A 23,987-nucleotide genomic window follows, 5' to 3' on the forward strand; every position below is an offset into this window, starting at 1 on the left:
ACCTGTTAGTTTAACTTCTGTTCCAGGGAAAATAATGGAGTCACTGGTTAAAGAAGCAATTCAGGATCATCTAGACAAGGTTGCAGTTGTAGTGCATACACAGCATAGGTTTGTTAAGGGGAAATCTCATCTGACCAATTTGATTGGATACTACAATGTGGTAACAGAGGAACTCGATGCAAAAAATATACTTGGATTTCAGGAAAGCTTTTGATACTGTTGCACATGGAAGACTGCTATACAGATTGGAGTAGAATAGCATTAAGGGCAAGTTGCTGCTATGGATAGACAGTTGAGTGCGAGAAGACAGAGTGGTAATCAATAGGCACTACTGTTTGTGGACTAATGTTATTAGTGGGATCCCCTAGGGTTCGGTGTTAGGCCCATTTTTGTTTTCTATATTTATTAATGATATTGATGAAGGTATCTATCCCAGGGGCTCACATCTGGTGAGTATGGGCTTGGCACACCCAGGGTCCTGAGCTGGATATCATCATTCTTCTTTTTCTTGGTGATTCCCTTCTACTTCTCTTCAGGGTAATTCAGAAATTTTTTTTTTTGGCTGGTTCAAATAAGCCTCAGGCATTCTTGTACCATATGGCTAATAATAATAATAATATCAGGCTTAATGTCCAAGTTTGCAGATGATACAAAGTTTGACATGGTTGTTAATGTTAGTGCCCTACTACAACAGGATCTAGAGAAAAGTTTCTTTTCTCTAGTGTCATTTCTTTAAACTGCTATAACTACTTTTTTCAGGACCTCTTGCTCCCTCAGCTGATAGGTGGTGTTCAGGTGTTCTCTGGTGACAATTTCCGATCAAAACAGTATTATTAAAGTTGTTGTTCAATACGAGTTGCTACCGTGTGTGAAGTTAGATGAGAGAGGAGAACCAGTGAGTTCTGAAATAGGCTCTCATAACACTGCCTTATCTTTTAAATAAATGGAAAATTTACCTTTTGTTGATGTCATTTGTTTAAAAGTAGTTCAGTATATAAGCAACCTCGGTAATGTGGAACCCATTCTACTGCATGCATTATGACAATTCCAGTTACTACAATTTAAACCCTACTAACAACAAAAATCCTCTAACTTTTTGAAATTTAGAAGTGATTCGACTGATTTTAGAGGTGTTTTTTTTTTTTTTTTATTTACTTCTCAGCTGCTTTCTGTCAGTATTCATAATACAGTAAACTGTAAAATATGGATTGTAATGTTTGCTGCATTTTAAAGAATTCCAGAATGTAATTCTTTAAAATCCAGCACACATTACAATACAGAAACATTAAAAAAAGGGAACCTGGCATTCGTATAAACGATCACATTTGTAATTAAAACTCCTTGGAAAAAAGATGACATTTCTCTCTTTATAATATGCTTGCTGTGTTGTCTTTCATCTGTTTTTATGACCAGGTGGATTTAAACTGTATACTATATTTTGATCTGAGCCAAAGGGCTGAGAAGTGATTATTTAAACTATAGGTAATACACTGGTCTTAATTCTCACAGCAGAACAAACTTGCCTTTGCAACAGGTTACTCTGGTATTGCACTACTTTTGGCCATGCCAAAAAAAATTAATTGGCCATATCTTTAAAGTTTGAGAACACTGGTATGACAACTTGTTTCAAGACTATCTCTCAACCTCTTTACAAAACAATTGTAAAGAAGCTGTCCAATATGAGCTGCCATGTGCTATATGAAATCAGGGCTTCAAGTTATAATAAAGGTAAATTTACCTGTTTTATGTGTGTTGTCACTAAAGACTACTTGTTATCTGATGAGGAATCCATTAGCTTGTTTGTCTCAAAGTATTCATTTACCACTTTGAATATTTCAACCCAATTGTGTGATTTGGCAGTTCTTTGTAGAACAAATAATGTTCTTTCAAGAATTACTTTACAGTGATTCTAACTAGTGCTATTAATTGAGCACAGTTACTAACGTCTGTAGATTCATCAATTTGCAATGAAAATTTTTTAGATTCGATAATTCTCTGAATTAATTTTGTTTCTCTGTCATCCGATATGTCTTCAACGCGTCTAGTATAATTAGGCTGACCATAATTCCTTGAGGCCAAAACGGGACAGGAAGAAGAAATGTTGTTCGGAAAGAGCAGAAAAAAATATTCAACAAAATGTTTTTAGGTCGACGTGGAGGGGGACTGCACATCATCAAGTTCATACCAAGAATACTTTTTTGGATGAACGTATTTTGAGTAAAAAAATTTGGTCTTTTAAGATCTTGTCATAAAACTTATCACACTCCTTATTACAATTTTGCTTTATAATTAACATGACTTTCAAGGTTTCAACATTTAATGTGGATTTCTCCTTCAACCACATGCTATTTATTACGGAAAATATTCTCTCCATGGGAGCAGTACTTCCAGGCACCTCTACCTCCAGTTACACGAATGACTACTACCTACAATGGCAGCCAACCTATGATATATAATCATGATTATAGATTATGTTGCATTAATATTTAAGCATTTTTTAAAGTTTTTTTAAAAAACTGGACAAAAATGACATTTTTTGCTAAAACAATGGGACGGCCAGGATATAACAAAAAAAGGCACTGTCCCATTGAAAATGGGACATATGGTCAGCCTACTGCTAATAGTTTGAATTTAGATTGAATTTTTTTATTCTCCAGTATTGTGTTTAACATTGATATGCATTTGAATTCCATATATAAATTCATTCATTGGAATAACAAAAACCGCATAGGGTTTCAATGGAATTCACAACACAAAATTCAACAGGATTATACAGATCTGTAAAGATGTGGTGGCTCCATAGCCAGGTGGGCAGGAGCAGCAGTGCGTAGCACACGCATCTTGATTAGACCGGGGTTCGAGCCCGTGACCACCAAATACAGAGGATGCGGAAAGGTCAGGGGATGACCACCGCATATCCCTGGAGCAATATGGCCTTAGTTGCTAATGCTCCTAAAAACCAAAATAATAACAACAACAACTGTAAAAATGTAAGAATTTTTTTTTTTATTGAACTTAATTATATATATATATATATACTATCATTAAATGTTATTAAATAAAGTTAAATTATAATGAAATGAATAAATAATTAAGCATTCATTAGAGGCAGCGACATGCAATTCCTCCATATGAAGCTGAAATACATCCAATATTTTAAATTAAATAAAACATAAGCCAGTAGTATGGCAAAAACTGTAGAGCGAAAATTAACATAAAAATAACCCAAATAAACAATCAAACGTAAAGAAAGAATAGATATAAATAGTAGCCCTGAAACCCTAGTATAATTTCGATCTTTAAATCCAATTAACAAAAACTATACAAAATTTAGAATAATGCCAATTAGTTATTAATTTAGCGGTACCCCCCCGAGAGGTACCAGTTCCGAAAGACGTGAAATATCACCCAAAGAGGGTTAAAGGAACTACCAAACGATAACAAAATCAAAATAAACTAAAATAAAATAGAATAGACTGACCATCATGCCCCATATCGACAGAGGACCACGAGGCCAATAATGGTCATGGAATCGCTGCATTTCAATCGTCATACAAAACATCGCAAAGGCGGAAATATCGAAGAACCAAACCACCCTTCCATTCTCCGATAGATCAACCAATGCAGAGGATTTGCATGGCGGTGGTCCTTATGCAGCGAAAATAAAATATAGAACAGACAGCACTCTATAGCAGAGCCACACCACTGACATACTGTAAGCTGAATCAGCTTATATTGAAGAAAAAAGGAAAATAGATGGCGGCACAGGCGTTGCTAAATTAGCATATCGACCCATTACTATTGAATTATATTAAATGTTGACGAAAGTTAAATTATAATAAAAAATTAAAATAATTAAGCATTCATTAGAGGCAGCAACTTGCAATTCCTCCATATGAAGCCGAAATATATACTATCATTAAATGTTATTAAATAAAGTTAAATTATAATGAAATGAATAAATAATTAAGCATTCATTAGAGGCAGCGACATGCAATTCCTCCATATGAAGCTGAAATACATCCAATATTTTAAATTAAATAAAACATAAGCCAGTAGTATGGCAAAAACTGTAGAGCGAAAATTAACATAAAAATAACCCATGTTTTATTTAATTTAAAATATTGGATGTATTTCAGCTTCATATGGAGGAATTGCATGTCGCTGCCTCTAATGAATGCTTAATTATTTATTCATTTCATTATAATTTAACTTTATTCAATAACATTTAATGATAGTATATATTTCGGCTTCATATGGAGGAATTGCAAGTTGCTGCCTCTAATGAATGCTTAATTATTTTAATTTTTTATTATAATTTAACTTTCGTCAACATTTAATATAATTCAATAGTAATGGGTCGATATGCTAATTTAGCAACGCCTGTGCCGCCATCTATTTTCCTTTTTTCTTCAATATAAGCTGATTCAGCTTACAGTATGTCAGTGGTGTGGCTCTGCTATAGAGTGCTGTCTGTTCTATATTTTATTTTCGCTGCATAAGGACCACCGCCATGCAAATCCTCTGCATTGGTTGATCTATCGGAGAATGGAAGGGTGGTTTGGTTCTTCGATATTTCCGCCTTTGCGATGTTTTGTATGACGATTGAAATGCAGCGATTCCATGACCATTATTGGCCTCGTGGTCCTCTGTCGATATGGGGCATGATGGTCAGTCTATTCTATTTTATTTTAGTTTATTTTGATTTTGTTATCGTTTGGTAGTTCCTTTAATCCTCTTTGGGTGATATTTCACGTCTTTCGGAACTGGTACCTCTCGGGGGGGTACCGCTAAATTAATAACTAATTGGCATTATTCTAAATTTTGTATAGTTTTTGTTAATTGGATTTAAAGATCGAAATTATACTAGGGTTTCAGGGCTACTATTTATATCTATTCTTTCTTTACGTTTGATTGTTTATTTGGGTTATTTTTATGTTAATTTTCGCTCTACAGTTTTTGCCATACTACTGGCTTATGTTTTATTTAATTTAAAATATTGGATATATATATATATATATATATATATATATATATAATTATCATATACATGTACTCATCATATAAGCAAGGTTTCTCAAAGTCAAGCAGCAGTCTTTACACAATGTAGTACCAATGGCACTGATATTTTGATCGAAATACCCAAACACTTAACTATTGGCCTTTGTTATCCTTTTATGAGGCTTGAGTTTTCTATTTGGTAAGCATAGTTGCCTCAGCCTTATAGATCCTAGGTATCCAGAAAGTGAAAAAACTACAGACAGTTAATTGGTTCTCAGGGCCTAACTGGGAGAACTAAATAGTAGATTAATTTATAACTGCTTAATTAAAGTAATCCGGTGTAGGGTGCTTGCACTGTATTTGACAGTGCAAGGTGGAATTATTTTTGCTGCATGTTCAAATCCACATGGTACCACAAAATACTGTACTGGTTTGTATTCTGTGTCTGTATCTTATGAATTCTTCTGGCCTTATGTGGACATTCTGGAGTATAAACAAAAATTTATCTCCGTATTTCTGTGTGCTTTTTGTTCTGATATCAGCAGTCTCAGGACTTAACTTGCACAGGCGTCACTTGTGTAAGTGGTCATGTTCTGTGGTATGAATATTATCCAAAGATGTACTCATCATATATCAGCAAGGTTTCTCAAAGTCAATCAGCAGTCTTGTAGCAGCAATAGCATTATTATTTTGATCAAAATACCCAAACACTTAAATATTGGCCTTTGTTATTGACTTGTCCATTTTTAAATTTTGTTTAAACCACTCTTTAACTATGGTGTAGAGCAGTGGTCTCAAACTCAAATTGCATGCAGGCTGAATTCACGATCTGAAAGCAGCTGACGGGCCGTACATTAGTTTGTCTCCATCTATATAGCAATATGAACTGCACAGCTGTGCATCCAGCTAACCAACTGGTGACTGACTCAAGGAAAATATATATCAGAAGTACCAACTCAATAGAAAAAATCGGAAACACCATAATACTGAAGCACCACCAACTGTCGGCTGGCGAACTAAATTTACTGATTGTTAATTGGTTTTTTTTTTAGGAGCATTAGCAACTAAGGCCATATTGCTCCAGGGATATGCGGTGGTCATTCCCTGACCTTTATGCATCCTCCGTATTTGGTGGTCACGGGCTCGAACCCCGGTCTAATCAAGAAGCGTGTGCTACGCACTGCTGCTCCTGCCCACCTGGCTACGGAGGTGCCTTTACTGATTGTACCAATGTGGGAAGTTCTCCCACCTTACCCCAGTCATGTGGCCTGGCATACAAGCATACAGTGACAAAGACAAAGCCCCAACCTATTCATTCTATCTCTTTTTCCTTCAATAGCAGTAAGCTCAGTCCATATCTCTGTCTCTAAAATTATAAGCACCGTATTTACAACAAATTTCTGCATCCTCCGTATTTGGTTGTCACGAGCCTGAACCCCAGTCTAATCAAGAAGCGTGTGCTACGCACTGCTGCTCCTGCCCACCTGGCTACAGAGGTGCCTTTACTGATTGTACTGACGTGGGAAATTCTCCCACCTTACCCCAGTCACGTGGCCTGGCATACAAGCATACGGTGACAAAGACAAAGCCCCAACCTATTCATTCTATCTCTTTTTCCTTCAATAGCAGTAAGCTCAGTCCATATCTCTATGTCTCTAAAATTATAAGCACCGTATTTACAACAAATACATAATTGAAATGTATTCGCGGGCCGTGTAAAATTGCTTCGGGGGCCAGATGCGGCCCGCCAGTTTGAGACCACTTGTGTCGGGAGTCATAGCTTCTTCATGAGCTTAAAGGTAGAAAAATTTAGGAGGGTCATGAAAATGACAAAAAAAAATCTTTGAGCTACTTCCATGCCATATGTATAAACATCGAAAAAAAATTTATAGCTATTATTTTTTGAACAACCCTTGTAAATTCCAAATTTAATATAACCTGTATGTTGCATAGGTCATCAGAGGCCTCAGAGCTTAAAAAATTTAATTATGATCAACCTGCCCTGCATATAGATATATCCACTTTAGTAGAGGCTGTAGGGTTTATTATTATTATTATTATTAGCCATATGGTGCAAGGAAGCCTGAGGCTTTTGCTGCACCAGTCAAAAAAAAAAAAAAAAATTTCTGAGTTACCCTGAGAGAGAGAAACAGAAGGGAATCACCAAGAAAGAGAAGAATGATGATATCCACTCAGGACCCTTGGGGTTATTATTCTTCAGTGCAGCATTAAAATAATAATAATTTGTATGCATCTCTTTGAGGATGATTGGATTTATGTTCACATTGTTTTTCACACATCAGCCTCAGTTGCTAATATCATTTCAAAAAATGTCAAAAAATGGCATCACCAAAAAGTGAATACATTTGTTTAAAATATAAAGACTGTAGTAGTGAATGCTGTTTCAAGGCCATTGATCACCTCTCCTCGTGAGATGATAGATGGCCTCAATTAATTAATGTGTGCTGATCTATAACTAACATATGAGATCTGAATGAGCAGCCAAATAGTGTATGGGGGGGAGAAAAGAAACAAAAATAAAAATCTAGTTAAAACACATCACAAAAACTACATGTACTTGGTACACATCAGTTATATATGTTTAACAGGACTTCTGTTTCTATATACTGCTTGGTTGCTCACTTAGATTCGATACATTATTCACGGATTGTCATCTGTAGATCAAGATTACTATTATTTCATGGGAGAGCTATAGTCTTGTACAGTGCTGTGGCAGCAGCTGCCATGATGTTGCCTGAGTTTCAAACATATTGCAGATTCACCTGTTTAAAATGATATTGGCAATTTAGGTCAACCCATGGATAACAGTGTCACGTCTGATATAAACATCAGCCCAGTCCTTGACAGCTGACCTGGGGCTACTGTTATTGGATGGATCAAATGCACTCAGAGATGTAAATCAGGTGCAGAGATGCACAGTTTTCAGATTATACCAATTTTTTTTATCTTAGTTAATATTTGTATTGTGAATTTGTTTGTTTTTTTTTTTTTTGTTTATAAAGTTCTAAAAGCTGGTTTTGTAAAATCACTTTCTCAAACAGAAAGAATATTGTTGAAAACGTTATTTTACTAAACTTTGTTTTGCTTAGATCAATTGAATAATCATTGTGTGTGCAGATTCTAAGTGTGGATTACGACTTGGTTATCCTTGTTGAAACCTGGCTTCGTGATGACATGGACATATCACTTTTAACCACCAACATCGGTTATCACTCTATTCTGGCAAATGGGAAAGGGGGGAGAGTCTTAATCTGCCAAAGGCAACAGCTCCCTCTGATCAAATCTTGGGCATACCCTGGTAGCGATTTTGAGGCTGTTCTGGGCTGCTATCTAGTCGATGGGCTACAGTTGCTAGTATGTGCAGTTTACTTACCCCCACCCATTGCAGATCAATGCACTACAAATTTTTCTGCTTGGTTTCTGACTTCTTTCAAGTGCAACCAGAAAGTAATAATTCTCAGAGACTTCAACCTACCCCTGCCAGCTGCATCGAAGCTCCTCGATCAGTTAATTTCGGATCTGTCAAGTCTCAACATCCATTGCATCTGTGCCCCCCCCCCCTCTCACAGAGAAGTCATGTTCCAGAGAATCTTTTCTGGCCATGGGAGCGTTGAAGCGGTAATCAGTTCTAATTCAGCATTTCCCTCTGACCACAGGCCATTTGAAACTACTCTCATCCTGTTAAAAGAATGCTATAACCAACCAAACCAATCGAACTCGATTGAAAATATCAGGAAGGCTGTATATGACCCAAAATACCTAAAAATTGAAACAGCAATGAATCTCTTTAGGCTCTACCCCTGGTGAACTCTCAGTGAAATTGATATAGAGGAAGAGTATGCATCATCTGCCCACACTCGAAGCCATGGTGGTTCAGCATCCTTATGCACCAGTTTAAAGAAAAACGACTACATGCCCAATTCAAGAGATCACCCATAGAAAGATCATACTCAGCGTACTCAATAGCCAGATGCAGTTTCCAGAAATCCAAGAAGCAGGCTATCAACTCATTCATGCAGAAGAGGATAGCCTGTGGCCAGCGATCATGTAACCGGTTCGTCAAAACAGACAGTGCAGCTGCGGACTTCCCCTGGAACAGTGCCCACTACGACATAACTAATCTCACTAATGTGACAATTGGTGAAGAGGAGCTAATCGAGGCCATCGACGTCCTGCCCAATAAGAAAACAATGGGAAGTGACTCTATTCCCACCTTTTGCCTTCTACTTCATTAGTGATGAGCTGATGAAGTTGTTTAACAGAATTTTACAATAAGGAGTCATCCCAAATGCTTGGCTAAATTATAGTCATCCCAGTTCCAAAGGTGCAAAATCCAATCTCGACTGCTGACTATAAGCCTATTTCAATCTCCTCCCCTTTTCTCAAATGCCTGGAGAAGTGCATGTTTAAAGCAGTTGCCAATCAGATCCTTTCCCAGAGACCTCAGCATACACATTACGCACTCTCACAAAGGTCACCGATAGCATGCATACAGGTTCACTCTGAATTTGAAAACCCTTCAAGCCTAGGAGCAATTCATGCTGTTTTTCTGGATCTGAAAGTGGCCTTTGACTCAGTGCAAGTTAAGCCACTTATGTGCCTCCTGGAGAACTACTACGGTTTCACTGGTAATGTCTCGAAGCTCCTCAGGAATCTGCTAACCAAGAGGTGCCTTACCTTCCAGCAAGAGAATAACTGCATCACAGAACAGGTGGAAGTCGGTATACTCCAGGGTGGATTATTGTCGGTACTGCTTTTTTCAGCGATATTTATTCCGCTAATGAATGAAATACCTATATTTATGGTCTATGACAATGATAATGTATGTTACCTCTCAAACCCAGCTACCAGCTCACCAGACCAGGCAGAGGAATTATCGAAGTTTGTTATCCTGAACAAAGATCTTTCCTCTTTCTGTGAATTTGCTGCCTATTTTGGGCTTAAAATAAACCCTGAAATATCCAAATATATCATCTTCTCACCTAGAGCACAAGCAGACCTCAATCCAGCAGCCTCTCTGCAGCCCTCCATTGTGGAGCATGTTCTCGTCGCCACTCATTCCTTAAAATTCTTAGGAGTGATAATGGACGAAAACCTAACATATAAGGAACAAGTCCAGCAACTGCATTCAAGAGCATTACGGGCTTTCTGCGGTATGAAACTTGATCTCTGTAGTACGCATAACAAGGAAACTGTCAGAAAATTTCTCCTCTACTATTTTAGTTCTATCGTCAGTTATGGTATTGAAGTTTGGTCGGCTGCTCCTATGTCCAGTCTGAAGATGCTCTGGGGTCTGGAATTCTGGGTCCTAAAGTGGGCCAACAATTGGCTCACCTACCCTATACAACATCAAAATCACAGCTCTGCATAAATCTGAGATACACTCAAGCCCAGCACCTGGCATATGCGAGGAAGCTCACAATGGCACTTAATCTGTGCTCTGCTGCTCTCAACTTCGTTAATATCTGGGAAATAGTAGGCTGGAAAATCCCTGGTAGAGCCCTCAGAAACCGTCCAGTGCTCTGTTCTAACCTGCAGAAGCTCTCGACCTTTAAGCGGCACTTTCTGAACAGCATCATTGGCATGCTGAAATCTGCAAACATTGATTTGGATGTGTGGTCCAGAGGTTCTGCCTACAGAGAAGAAAAGTGCAAATCCATAGTCAAGTGCAGTCAGCATTCCTGTAAGCAGAACTAGTCAACTCCCAGTGAACATTTCCAGACTGTCTCAATGTGTTGCAGCTTGTATATAATAACTATAAAATCTATATAATGCAATATATGCTGTGTACCCACGTAGTTTTGTATGTACTGAATGTAATGTGTCCAGTTAATTGTGAGATTCCTCTGGTTGCTTGTAGTGCGTGTCCTACATTTCTATGAATAAAGAATTTTATTATTATTATTATTATTGGACATAAACTTTTCATATTTCAGGTTTTGCTTGATATTTTCATACAAGCATTACTTTGCTAAATCATAGTTATGCTTCTACTTTTCACTATAATTTATATTTCACTCAATTTGAAATTTGCATTTTATCCATTAGACTCTTTTATTTTTATTTTTTACTTCTATGATATGATGATCATAGATCCATCACATATTTGACTAATCAAGTAAGTACTGTATATACTAAAAATAATCATGGAATGTGGGTAATAGACTTTCTGCCCAGTACAGCTTTTTTGGAAAATAATTCATTTTCTAGTCAACTTGAAATATGATTAATTGAAGCTTGTTACAGTATGATTTAATGTATGCCCTTTTCAGCCTGTATATAAATATATACTTTTTTTTCCCCCTCTTTAATCAATTTCTGTTAGATTCTTGACTGGCCCAATAATATATTGAAGCATTTGTCATTTGAAATCCATCCAGTAACATTCCCAGTTGAAGGATCTACAGGTGAAGAATGGAAGAAGTTATTCAAGTTATGTGCATGCCAAAGGCTCTTCTTTCCAGTGAGTATATAAAATACAGCAGCATTTAAGAAATACTGTGACTCAATTACAAAAAATTTTACATTCATAACATTTATTAATACAGCTAGGTCGCATTTAATGTGAACCAGAATTCAGTTAATGCGAGGCTAGCACGGTTAGCCTCACATTAGCCGCTGCTACACTTGTTTATCTTCATGTGTGCATGTGCTACTACCTGTCGTAATATACGTTAGTTTTCGTGATTTGTTTTAATCATTTTAATTAAGAAGTGCCCTTAACAAAATGGGCAAAACACTATGAACACAAAAAAGAAGAGGCTCATTATTAGATTAGAGCAAAAAAATTGATGTGATTGAACGACATGAACATGGTCATAGCAACTCTAAAATATGAAAGAGATGGCGGAATGCCTGAATCCATGGTACGGAATATTATAAAACATGCAGGGGAAATAAAAGAAAAATGTAAAGTTTCATCAGCCTTTTGTGGTTTGCAAACATCTACAAGGAATAGAAGTATTACTATGATAGAAATGGAGCATCTTTTAACTGTATAGATTGAGGATTGCAATCAAAAACGCATTCCCCTTAGTAGAGCAGCCATTCAGACAAAAGCTTTAAATTTGTTTAAGAGAGTGGGGGGGATGAAGTAGAAGAAATGTTTAGTGCGAGTGTTGGTTGGTTTGATCGATTTAAAAATCAAGTTCAGCTGCATAATGTTAAAATTACCGGTGAGGCAGCCAGTACAGATGAGGACACAGCATCTAAATATCCTGATGTTTTAAAAAAAATAATCGAAGATGGTGGATACACTGATCAACAAATATTTAACATGGATGAAACCGGTTTATTCTGGAAAAGGATGCCTTCCAGAACTTACATTTCTAAGAAAGGAAAAACTCAACCTGGATTTAAAATGTCTAAAGATCACCTAACACTTTTATTGGGAGGCAATGCTCAAGGCGGTTTTAAATTGAAACCGATACTTGTTTATCGGTCTCCAAATCCTCGTGCTCTAAAAGGCTCAACCATAGATCACTTCCAGTTATTTGGCGATCAAATAAGAAAGCATGAGTGACCCAAGCTGTATTCACTGACTGGTTTTCAAGCTATTTTTGCCCAGCTGTTGAAAAATATTGCAAGAAAAGCAACATCACATTTAAAGTACTAACTAATTTTAAATAATGCTCCAGGTGATCCAACTAGACTCGGTTCATTATGTGAAAATGTAAAGATCATTTTTTTGCCACCAAACACAACATCTTTGTTGCAGCCCATGGATCAAGGGACCATCACAACATTTAAGGCCTACTACATAAGAAAAACATTTGAATAGGCAATTGCTAAAACTACAGGAGATGATGCAATTTCTTTAACAGAGTTCTAGAAAAATTATAACATCAGACATGCAATAGAAAATTCAGCATTCACTTGGCAACAAATAACTGCAAACAACATGTGTTTGCAGTTATTTGTTGGGAAAGCACATTTTGCCTCATTGTGCAAATAGTGGTGGTTTTGAAGAAAAAACTGTTATAGAAGAAATAACAAATATTGGAAGAGAACTTGGATTTGATGAACTAGAAAATGACGATGTTCAGGAACTGCTCAATTCACACTTGGAAGAATTGACTGATGGTGATCTCCTACTTTTAGATCAACAAAAAGCATTTGAAGAAGCCGACAATGATGCCGAAGAATGAGATAATGTGCAAGTGAAGGAGTTCACTCTCAAGGAATTTGAAGATATCTTTCGAGCTGTAGAAGTCTTGAAGCAAAAAATTATGGAGGCTGATTCTAACCTTGATCGAAGCATTCAAATTCACTGAGATTTGGATAAAGCACTCTGCATCTACCAGCATATGTATGAAGATTTAAAGAAAGAGGAAAACAGTTCAGTCTACGCTGCTAAAATATTTCAAAAGACAATAAAAATGTTTTCGTCAATGTAAGCTTACCTTTAGGAATGATATTTAGAAATTTTTTGTTTTTATTTTGCTTTAAATAATTACAGTAACACTATGACTTTGTTAATAATAAATTTAAATTATAAGTATATTCTTTTTATCCTTTATTGTTATTGTTATATTTCTTTAATAAACATAAAAACTTATGTTTAAAATTTTTCATTACCTATTTCCATCGAGCTGGAACCAATTGCCATATTTTACACATAATTATAACTTCGAATAGTGGAACTCGAATAATGCGACTGCTTCATGTGGGATTCATTAGTCGCACTAATTGCGACCTAGCCCTATGTCACTCAGCTAGTGCAGTGGTGCACAGGCTGGAAATCACAAAAGTAGGAGTGAAACTACTGTATTGACTAGATGGTGTAAGTTAGTATGATTGTTAAAAAGTGCTGAGTGGTAGAGAACATTCAGAAAGTGGTTTAGAATTAATCTACGGTGCATAATAATAAGAAGATCATGAGAAAAAAAAGTCTGTGCACCAATTCTGTAGTCACTACTAAGCTCCAAGTCATTTTATTTTATAATGTTCTTTGAGGTGCTACCCAAAAGTTTCTGCACTACAATTTAAAAAAAAAAAAAAAAAAATTGATTTACTGATTATATCATGACATTTCCTTTGAAATAGTAGACTCTCAGGAGATAACACACATTCTCTGGGGGTTTTGCCATTACCGGAAATGATTCTGGAACTCCTGTTTTCTGTTACTTTTTTGCAGTACCTTTTTTTTATTTTTTTTATTTCTTATAGAATCCAAAAACATTGTTCAGCTTAATTTGGGGCTTGGATTTTTAGTCGCAGAAGCATGAGAGTGCAGTTATGCATGTGCATTTGGGTGAACCATAGTTCAAGTCTGTATCACTGCTAAATATGGTTAACAGCTGTATTAATCATTAGAATAATTAATTTGTAAATTCCTCAGACTTAGTGGTCATGTAAGAGTACATATAAACAAAAAATTATAGGAAGTGAAATTTGAAGATTATGGATGTTAGATAACTATGGCCATGTTCTTCTGGACAGAAATTGTTTTACAGAGATTAATGTGAACAGATACATTTTCTGATATGATTTATCAACCAACTTGTTCTTCCACTGTGTTAAACCATTCATAAAATATACACAGTCATCATCTAGTGCAGTGGTTTTCGATCTTTTTTTAATAATGGCACCCCTATTCAATTTTCTGCCTTTTAGATCCAATTCTCGCTCTGTGTGTATATATGTATATACAGAGTGATTCACTACCAGTGCGACAAACTTGCAGGAGGTGTAGGGGGCACAAAGATGAATTGGAATCACATAGCATTGCAGGGTACGAAATGCCTTTGTCATGTGGTAGAGGACGTTGAATGGGAGATCGCGTGAACAGCGATCCCGCTGGAAGTCAGCATTTGCGAACCGGTTCCCGAGGCAGTAGGATGGACGAGTATTCAAACATTGAACTGGCCGACATGCACCTCGCGTATGGAGCTGCGGACTGTAACAGGCGTGCCGCTCTGCGCTTGTACCAGGAACGTTTCCCGCACAGGCGTGCTCCTCATCATACGATTTTTGCATATGTGCACAGAAGGTTACGTGAGACTGGTTGTTTCACAAGAGGTACCATGAATCGAGAGCGAACGACAAGGACGCCACACAATGAGGAGAATGTCCTACGTCTTGCAGAAGGCAATCCGAGTACGAGTACTCGAGCGATAGGCCAACGATTGGGTATTTCCCAATCCACTGTATGGAGGATACTGTCAACAAACCAAATGAGTTCATGCCATCTGCAACGCGTCCAATCATTGGAGCCTGCGGATTATCCACTCCGGAGGACTTTTGCTACTTGGTTTCTTCAACAGAAACGGTTCGCAAATGCTGACTTCCAGTGGGATCGTTGTTCATGCGACCTCCCGTTCAATGTCCTCTACCGCATGACGAAGAAATTTCGGACCCTGCAATGCTATGTGATTCCGATTCGTCTTTGTGCCCCCTACACCTCCTACAAGTTTGTCGCACTGGTAGCGAATCACCCTATATATAGCATTAGTAGAGGCATATGATGCAAGAAAGAAAGTTTATGCAGCATCAGCAAAAAAAAAAAAAAAAACCTCCCATTTCACCCCTCCATTTGTTCCAAATGCCTGTCCAGTCCAGCCTTAAATTTATTTAGGCTATCAACTTCCACAACAAAATATGGAAGTCTTCCACTAATCGACTACCTGCTGGCTAAAGGCAAATTTCCATACATCTATTCTACAACTGTCTTTCTTCAATTTGAAACTGTGCCCCCTCAGGTTCTTAATCTGAGCAAGAGGAAGAATCCCATCAGCATTCAACTTGCTCAACCCATTCAACACCTATATACCTCAATCAGACCACCTCGCAGGTGCCTACTCTCCATGTGCTGCAATTTGCAGAACTTAATGCTTTCTTGGTAAGAGCACCTCTTTGTTCCTTCAACAATCTTGTTGCCCTTCTTTGTACTCATTCTAGCAACTCTACATCTTTCCTAAAATGAGGCCTCCAGACCTGTACACAGTACTCTAGGTGTGGCCTGACCATTGCCTTGTATAATGGGATAATCACCTCCCTGTCCCTGCTGGAAAAATTCCTATATATCATTGACAAGACTCCATGACCTGCCCTGGGAGCCCGTCTGCACTGCTCAGCGAACTGCATATTTGACTGCACAATTACCCCCAGGTCTTAACCTCCTTCACTTTCCATTTCCCTGAGTAGTGCCACACAGTTGGTACGTTTCTTTTCGGTTATTGCTACCCATATGCAGTACTTTGCATTTGTCAATGTTAAACTTCAGTTGCCACTTCTCAGCCCATTTGCCCAACTTATCTAGATCCAGTTGGAGTAGCATACTGTCGTTAACAATCCGCTAACCATCTGCAAGCTTGGACATTAAACCTGTTTGCAGATTTGTATCATCTGCAAACTTGGACATTAAACCTGATATACCTTCATCAATATCATTGATAAATATGCAAAACAACAATGGACCTAACACCGAACCCTGGGGAACTCCAGTAATAATATTTGTCCACGAAGAGCAGTGTCCATTGATTACCACTCTCTGTTGTCTCCCACTCAACCATCCCTTTATCCATTGTAGCAACTTACCCTTAATGCCATACATGTCTAATTTGTACAACAGTTTTCCATACGCAACAGTATCAAAAGCTTTCCTGATATCCAAGTATATCATATCAAAATTATTTTTGGCATTCAGTTCCTTTGTGACCACATCATAGTATACAATCAAATTGGTTAGACAAGACCTCCCTTTAACAAACCCATGCTGCATCTTAACTATTACTGCAGGCTTGTCTAGATAATCCTGCAATGCTTCTTTAACCAATGATTCCATTATTTTCCCTGGAACACAAGTTAAACTAACAGGATTATAGTTTCTTGTGTCACCTTTTGAACCCCCTTTGTGAAATGGTGATACATTTGCACACCTCCAGTCCATGGGTACCTCCCCTGAGTTCAAGGAAGCTCCCATAATTATGTCTAAGGGTTTGCTTACTTCCTTTGCTGCCTCCTTTAATATAACTGAATAGATTGCATCCACCCCAGATGCCTTTTTTATATTTAACTTTAACAATTTCTCCTCCACTTTGCTCTCAGTTATTACAAAATCACTTAGCTCCCTGTTAGAGTTTGATAAACTTCTGGCACTCCCCTCATTGAATAACTCCTAGTGTGAATGTAGATGCAAACTACTCATTCAGTTTATCAGCTACCTGAGCATGACCATCAGTAGTCAACCCATCTATGTTAAGTGGTCCAATCCAATTCATTCCTTTCCTTCTAGAGTTTACATAAGTAAAGAACTCTTTGCTGTTTTTCTTTGCACCCTTTTCCAAAGATTTCTCATAATTTGCCTTTACCTGCTTAACCTCCTTTGTGACTTGATTACAGACTAGTTTATATCTACCATAGGCTTCTGTGTCACCTGATACTTTATATGCATCCCATACATTTTTCTTCTCTGCCACGAGTCTCATTAATTCATCTGACATCCATTTTGGCCTAAACCTTGAACAGCATTCCTTAGTTGGAATGAAAAGCCGAGTAGCCTCCAAAATTTAATCCCTGAAGGCTTCCCATTTAGAATTCAACGTTGGTAACATCATCAGTTGATCCCATTGTACAGAATTTAAAAACTGTCTGATACCCCTGTAATCACCTTTACGAAAGCAAAAGCCTTTCCCTTTAGCCTTGATCGTAGTTACATCTTTAAGTAATTCCCACATCAATACAATGTGATCACTGTCACCCAGTGGTTCCTTTATCTGCAAATTCTTAATGCATGAATAATCATTGGTGATAATCAGATCAAGAGTATTACTCCTGCTCTCTCTGGTTGCCTCTCGAACATGTTGCTGTAGAAAACAGTCATCCAATAAATCCACAAAAGTCCTGCTAGTGTGCGAATGACCAACTCAAGTTCCAGTCAATATCTGGAAAGTTAAAATAATAATAAATAATAAAATTCTTTATTCACAAAATCTTTTACAAGTATACGATTCCCGTTACAGGTATCCAGAGGAATCTAACAATTTAATTGGAAGCATTAATTACAGGCATACCTCGGTTAACGTTACCTCTGATAACGAAGCTTCGATATAACGAAGTCGGCAATTTCAAGCCCCATTTAATATAAAAATATATATATTCCAGTTCAATCACCTGAAATCTAAACAAACTGAAGAAATTACGGAAACCTTTGGGGCTTCTCGTGGTTGGTTCGAGAAATTTAAAAAACGGGCCAGGATTCATAGTGTAAAATTAACAGGAGAAGCTGCAAATAAGTTTCCAGAAAAACTAAAGGAAATCATTGAACGTCAAAATTTTCCAAATTTGGTGTTCAATGTTGACGAAAGCGGTTTGTTCTGGAAACGGCTACCAACAAAAAGCTTCATTTCTATTGAAGAAAAATCAGCTGCTGGGTTCAAAGCAGCCAAAGACCGTTTGACGTTACTCTTTGGATCAAATGCCTCTGGCGATTATAAATTAAAATTGTTATTAGTTTACCATTCAGAAAATCCGAGGGCGTTAAAAGGTAACATAAAAATGAATTTACCTGTAATATGGAAAGCAAATAGAAAAGCGTGGGTTACCAAGGAGTTATTTACTGATTGGTTTGTTAACCACTTTTGTCCTGAAGTAAAATGGTATTGTCAAAAAAAAAAACAACTTTGAAGAAAAAGCTCTTTTGTTGTTAGACAATGCTCCGGGACATCCTACTGATCTTAACACGTTGGACACATGCATTCCTGTCAAAGTTGTGTTTCTTCCAGCAAACACAACTTCCCTGATTCAACCATTGGATCAGGGAATAATAGCATCATTTAAAGCTTATTATCTGCGTCGAACATTAAGCAGTTTAACTACTAGAGGATAAAGAGGAAATGACAGTTAAAACTTTTTGGAAAAACTACACCATTAAAAACGCAATTGAAAACATTGATAGTTCTTGGAAAGAAGTCGCTAAGAAATGCTTAAATGGAGTTTGGCGCAAAATATGGCCAGAAGTTGTACTAGAAGAAGAAAATAACATCCAAGAAATCAGAAATGAAGTTATCCAGATGGCTCAATCAATAGGTTTCGAAAATGTCGATGAAGAGGATGTTAGAAATTTATTGAATGCAGAAGATGATGGTTTTTCAGTGGAAGATTTAGAAAACCTTGTTAGCAACGAAGACAAAGATAATGAAGACGAGGTTAAAGAAGTTCCTGCCGAAAAAGTGTTAACAACCAAAGATTTAAAAAGTTGCTTAAATGACATTGAAAACGTTTTAAATTTTTTTAGTGAAAATGATCCTGATTTAGGAAGAAGTGTTATTGTTAAGCGATCAGTGTTAAATGCAATAACTCCGTATAGGCAATTGTTAAATGAAAGAGAAAAAGAGCATAAACAACAACTTTAGACTCGTGTTTTAAAATGTGATTTCACTTTGTATGTAAGTTGACTGTTTATTTAATAAAACTTTTCTTTGTTCGAAAAAAAAGCTTTTCATTTTCTTTACGTAGGAACGTATCCCTATTCTGGCCATAGTATTTTTACCTCTGAAAACGAAGTTTCGCTTAACGAAGTAATTTCGTGGAACGCATCCTATTTGTTATTCGAGGTATGCCTGTATATTTACATACAAGCTGATAAAACATAGAAAATTGCATAGAAAAACTGCAGCCATTGAGTAACAATAACATACATATAACATTCAGAGAATACATGAATCATAGTGAATATATTGCTTCTCCAACATAAGATTAGCTTAAATAGCTTTGAGTTCTCAATAATTACACAGGAATGTGACCACGTGAATATGGATTTTTTTCTTTTTTTCCATGTATGAAAAATCACTGGACCACAGATCCAAATCAATGTCGGCTGAGCTCATTGCTCCGATTATGCTTTTGGGAAAGTGCCGCTTCTGCAGGTTTGAATAGAGCACTGGAGGGGTTTCTGAGAGCCCTAACCGAGATTTTCCAAACCAAGAATTCCCAGATGTTGATGAAGTTGTGAACTGTGGAGCACAGATCGAGTGCCATTGTGAGCTTCCTCACATATGCCATGTGCTGGACTGGAGTGTAGCTTAGATTTTTACAGAGCTGTGAACTTAACGTTATATAGGGAAGGTGAGCCCAATTGTCCCACTTGAGGACCCAGAATTCTAGACACCAAAGCATCTTCAGGCTGCACAAAGGAGCTGCAGACCAGACTTCAATGCTGTAACCGATGGTTGAGCTGAAGTAGTGGAAGAGAAATTTCCTAACTGTTTCTTTATTATGCAATTAACAGAGGTCGAGTTTCATGCCCCAGAAGGCCCATAGTGCTTTTGAGTGCAGTTGCTGGACTTGATCCTTATAGGTCAGATTTTCATCCGTTATCAACCCTAAGAATTTAACTGAATGAACTGCAACGAGTAGATGCCCCTCAATTGTGGGCTCCAGAGAGACTGCTGGATTGAGGTCTGCTTGTGCTCTCGGTGAGATGATGATGATGATGTACTTTGATTTTTCCGGGTTTAGTTTTAGCCCAAAAAAGCAGCATATTTACAGGAGGACAGACATTTGTTGTGAGTGACAGACTTTGATAGATTCTTTGACGGATATAAGACAATCTGATTTACTGGCCCACTCTATTTCTCTGCACAATTGCTCATTATACTCATCAGATTCATTAGGTCTATAACACACACCTACTCTCATTTTTCCTTTCCCACTGTTTATGCCACACCAAATAGACTCAACATTGCATTGTCCACCAACATCAATTGGATGCACTTCCTTAGATTTTATGTGTTTCTTAACTAACAGCATAATCCCTCCTCCCTTCCTGTACACATTGTACTCCCCAGAATCCAATTCTGCACTGCTTATGTCTGTGACACCATGTCTCTGATATCCCAATGATATCTACCTTTGATGTCTTGACTAGCACTTCAAGCTCATGAAATTTATTAACTATACTCCTAGCATTGGTGTACATGCAAGTATACATGCACCTGTTCCTACTCTTAGTTACCCTAACACAGCCCATGTATTTACTTGTTCCACTATGACTCCCAGCAGTCCTGGAAATCTCCATTTAAATATATATAATATTTAAAAATAAATTTATATGATAGTTATTATAATAATATATTTTTAAGAATGTACCTTTTTATAATGAAATAAATATTTAAATTTTTAAAAAAAATCAAATAATAAGTTTAACTAACTTAAACCCAAATTACATGGCAACCCTGGAATGTTTCTGCGGCACCCTGGTTGAAAACCACTGATCTAGTGGCAAAACTCTATGGTATCAATTATATTGTATTTTTTAAAATTAAAACCTTAAATACTGTTCATACTGAAAATGAAACTTCATGAGCCATAATATACAGGAACAAACTTTGTAAATAGTATACACTATCTGCTGTATGAATTCTACCAAGCAGGTAGTAGTAGTAGTGGCATGTGATGCAAGAAAGCAAGTGTATGAGCTTATGCAGCATCAGCCAAAAAAAAAATCACACCATTCCCTCCAAATGCCTGTCCAGTTCCTCCTTAAATTTATTTAACCTATCAACTTCCACAACGACAGATGGAAGTTTGTTCCAGCAATTAACCACCTGCTGGCTAAAGGCAAATTTCCGCACATCTGTTCTACATCTGTCTTTTCTTAATTTGAATTTATGCTCCCTTAGGTTCGTAATCTGAACAAGTGGAAGGATCCCATCAGAATTCAGCGTGCTCAACCCATTCAAGGCCTTATACACCTCAATCAGATCACTTCACAGGTGCCTAGTCTCCAGCCACTGCAATTTGCAGAACTTAAGCTTCTCTTGGTAAGAGGATCCCTTCATTCCCCTCACCAATCTTGTTGCCCTTCTCTGTACACACTCAAGCAAATCTACATCCTTCCTAAAATGAGGCCTCCAGACCTGTACAGGTTTAGTAGAGTATAGTAATATAATATCAAATGTTTTCAGTCTGATTACACAGATTGTTTCTAGTTCAGCTTACATTTGCAAGTTTCCAAATTCTGAGAGTTTTTGCATTATTCATGTAGTGTATTATTTACTATCCATAATGTTTAATTTGTATGCAAAAACATTGATGAAATTTTATTATTAATAATTGTGTTTATTTCTCAATAGACTTTACTTCAACATATCGATGCCTTGCTTTATGTTGATACAGACGTTTTGTTCCTACGACCTGTTGAAGATATTTGGCATTATTTTTACAAAATGAACAGTACTCACATGAATGCAATTGCCCAAGAAAATGAAGATTTTGCAACTGGGTGGTACAATCGATTTGCCAGGCATCCTTTTTATGAACCTTTGGGCAAGTATAGTAGTACCTTTTGCCTGTTATGATTTCAAGTTATCATTTTTTAGCATCTCAGTTATGTGTTTATAGATTAATTGAACTCAGTTTTAATATTTTAGCATGTTATATGACTATGTTCGTAATCTGTTTATTGGTATAATGTTAATTATAACTAGACATTTTCAAAAGTACCGGCACACTGTTCAGTTTGTAAAATTGGGGTCCTCTTGTCTTTGTTCTAATAACTGCATGTCACAACTACTTCAAGGTTAAAAGTAAAAAAAACAATTAATAAAAAGTTTTAGAATAAGGATCATTTTACAGCTCATGTGGAATAACCTGTCTTACGTTAAACAATATATATTTTTTTTCACTGTGGCCCATTGTAAATTTGTGGTATTTATCATACAAAAATCATTTTAAAGGCAGAGAATGAATTTTCTGCATTGACCAAAGTGACTGGGTGAACCTTCAAAGCTACTTGAAATGGAAGTTCCTGTTCATTTCCATTGACAAAGTTATCTGTTTTTCTTTCAAATGCAAAACCTGAAATTCTTTAAAACATTATCAGTTTCTTTCTTATTTTATCTCCTTTATTTTTAGGGATGGTTGAAATTTCTAATTGGACTTTCTCTGCCTCTTCAGTTGCCTCAAAAAAAATATAAAAATTCCCCATGTTTCAAGTTCATTTAAAGAATTATAAATAAATAAATTATCTGTATTGTTGCTCAGTGTGGTACAGGTAGTTGATGGTACTAGGAAAAATATTACTCATGACGAGTAATATTTTTCCTGGTGATATGGCCAGGAGTATTACATTTAGGAAAATGTGATTAAATAAAATTGGGAAAAAGTATAGCAGTGTCTATTGCCAGGATCAAAACAAAAGACAAAGGCCAAAAATAATAAGTTACACAAGAATAATTTACACAGTATGATTAAAATGAATATAAAAGAAAAAGAAACTTATAAGGAGAACAAATATTTACATTGTACATTACAACTGAAAATTATGGCATGCAAAATCAAAATCCAAACCAAGGATTTTGATCTGACAAATATCAAATGAAATAACAATTTGATGAAATGATGAAAACAATAAAATGAAATGAAATAAGCAATGTGGATGGCTAATTTCATCATTTGGTAAGGTGGCACAGTTTATACAGTAAAATTTAAGAAGAGTTATTCCAGTTGTACAGATATAATTCACTCTAGGAGAATGCAACAGTATTTCTTATCAGTAGTCATCCTCTGCAGGTTAGCTCCAAGTCATGGGAGTGCCTGTATTTTTGGAAGTGCCTGGGCAGGTAAGAAATGATCACATAGTTTCAGATGATTATGTTTCAGGATAAGTGTGGGGCATTTATCACTCCCGTAAACATTTTTATAGTAGTAATTAAGCATCTGATGCCAGTTAACTTTGGGAGCCTGGGTAAATTTAGCTGCTCAGCCAATGCTGGCTTTCTCAGTTGAGAATGCCAGCAATACTTATGAGTGACTCATTTCAGAGTCCAGTATTCACATATGTACAAAGGGTACTAGGAAAGTTTTGCAATACAGCTTTGTTTATTTAATTTTTTCAAAGTAATTTCCTATACATTCAATACACCTCTCCATCCTCCGAAACCAATCTTTAAACCAGTTCTGCCAAGTTTCACTAGGGAGTAAAGCACACTCGTTGTCCCAAGCCCGTAGAAGGTCCTCATCAC

At 36.8% G+C, this 23,987-nt stretch overlaps 1 protein-coding gene across 1 annotated transcript in view; it reads left to right on the plus strand.

Moving 5' to 3' along the window:
- Positions 1-23,987, plus strand: part of LOC150088084 (glucoside xylosyltransferase 1-like) — an 81,356-nt gene that overhangs the window by 33,998 nt on the left and 23,371 nt on the right. Inside the window, exons 3-4 of the mRNA XM_090370011.1 lie at positions 11,348-11,485; positions 22,098-22,290. Of these exons, the coding sequence (XP_090226137.1) occupies positions 11,348-11,485; positions 22,098-22,290 (331 nt within the window). The remainder of the gene's footprint in view (positions 1-11,347; positions 11,486-22,097; positions 22,291-23,987) is intronic.

This window comes from Mastigoproctus giganteus, chromosome 3 (genome assembly GCF_048544385.1).
Source record: "Mastigoproctus giganteus isolate SK-2022 chromosome 3, ASM4854438v1, whole genome shotgun sequence".
Taxonomy (NCBI): Eukaryota; Metazoa; Arthropoda; class Arachnida; order Uropygi; family Thelyphonidae; genus Mastigoproctus; species Mastigoproctus giganteus.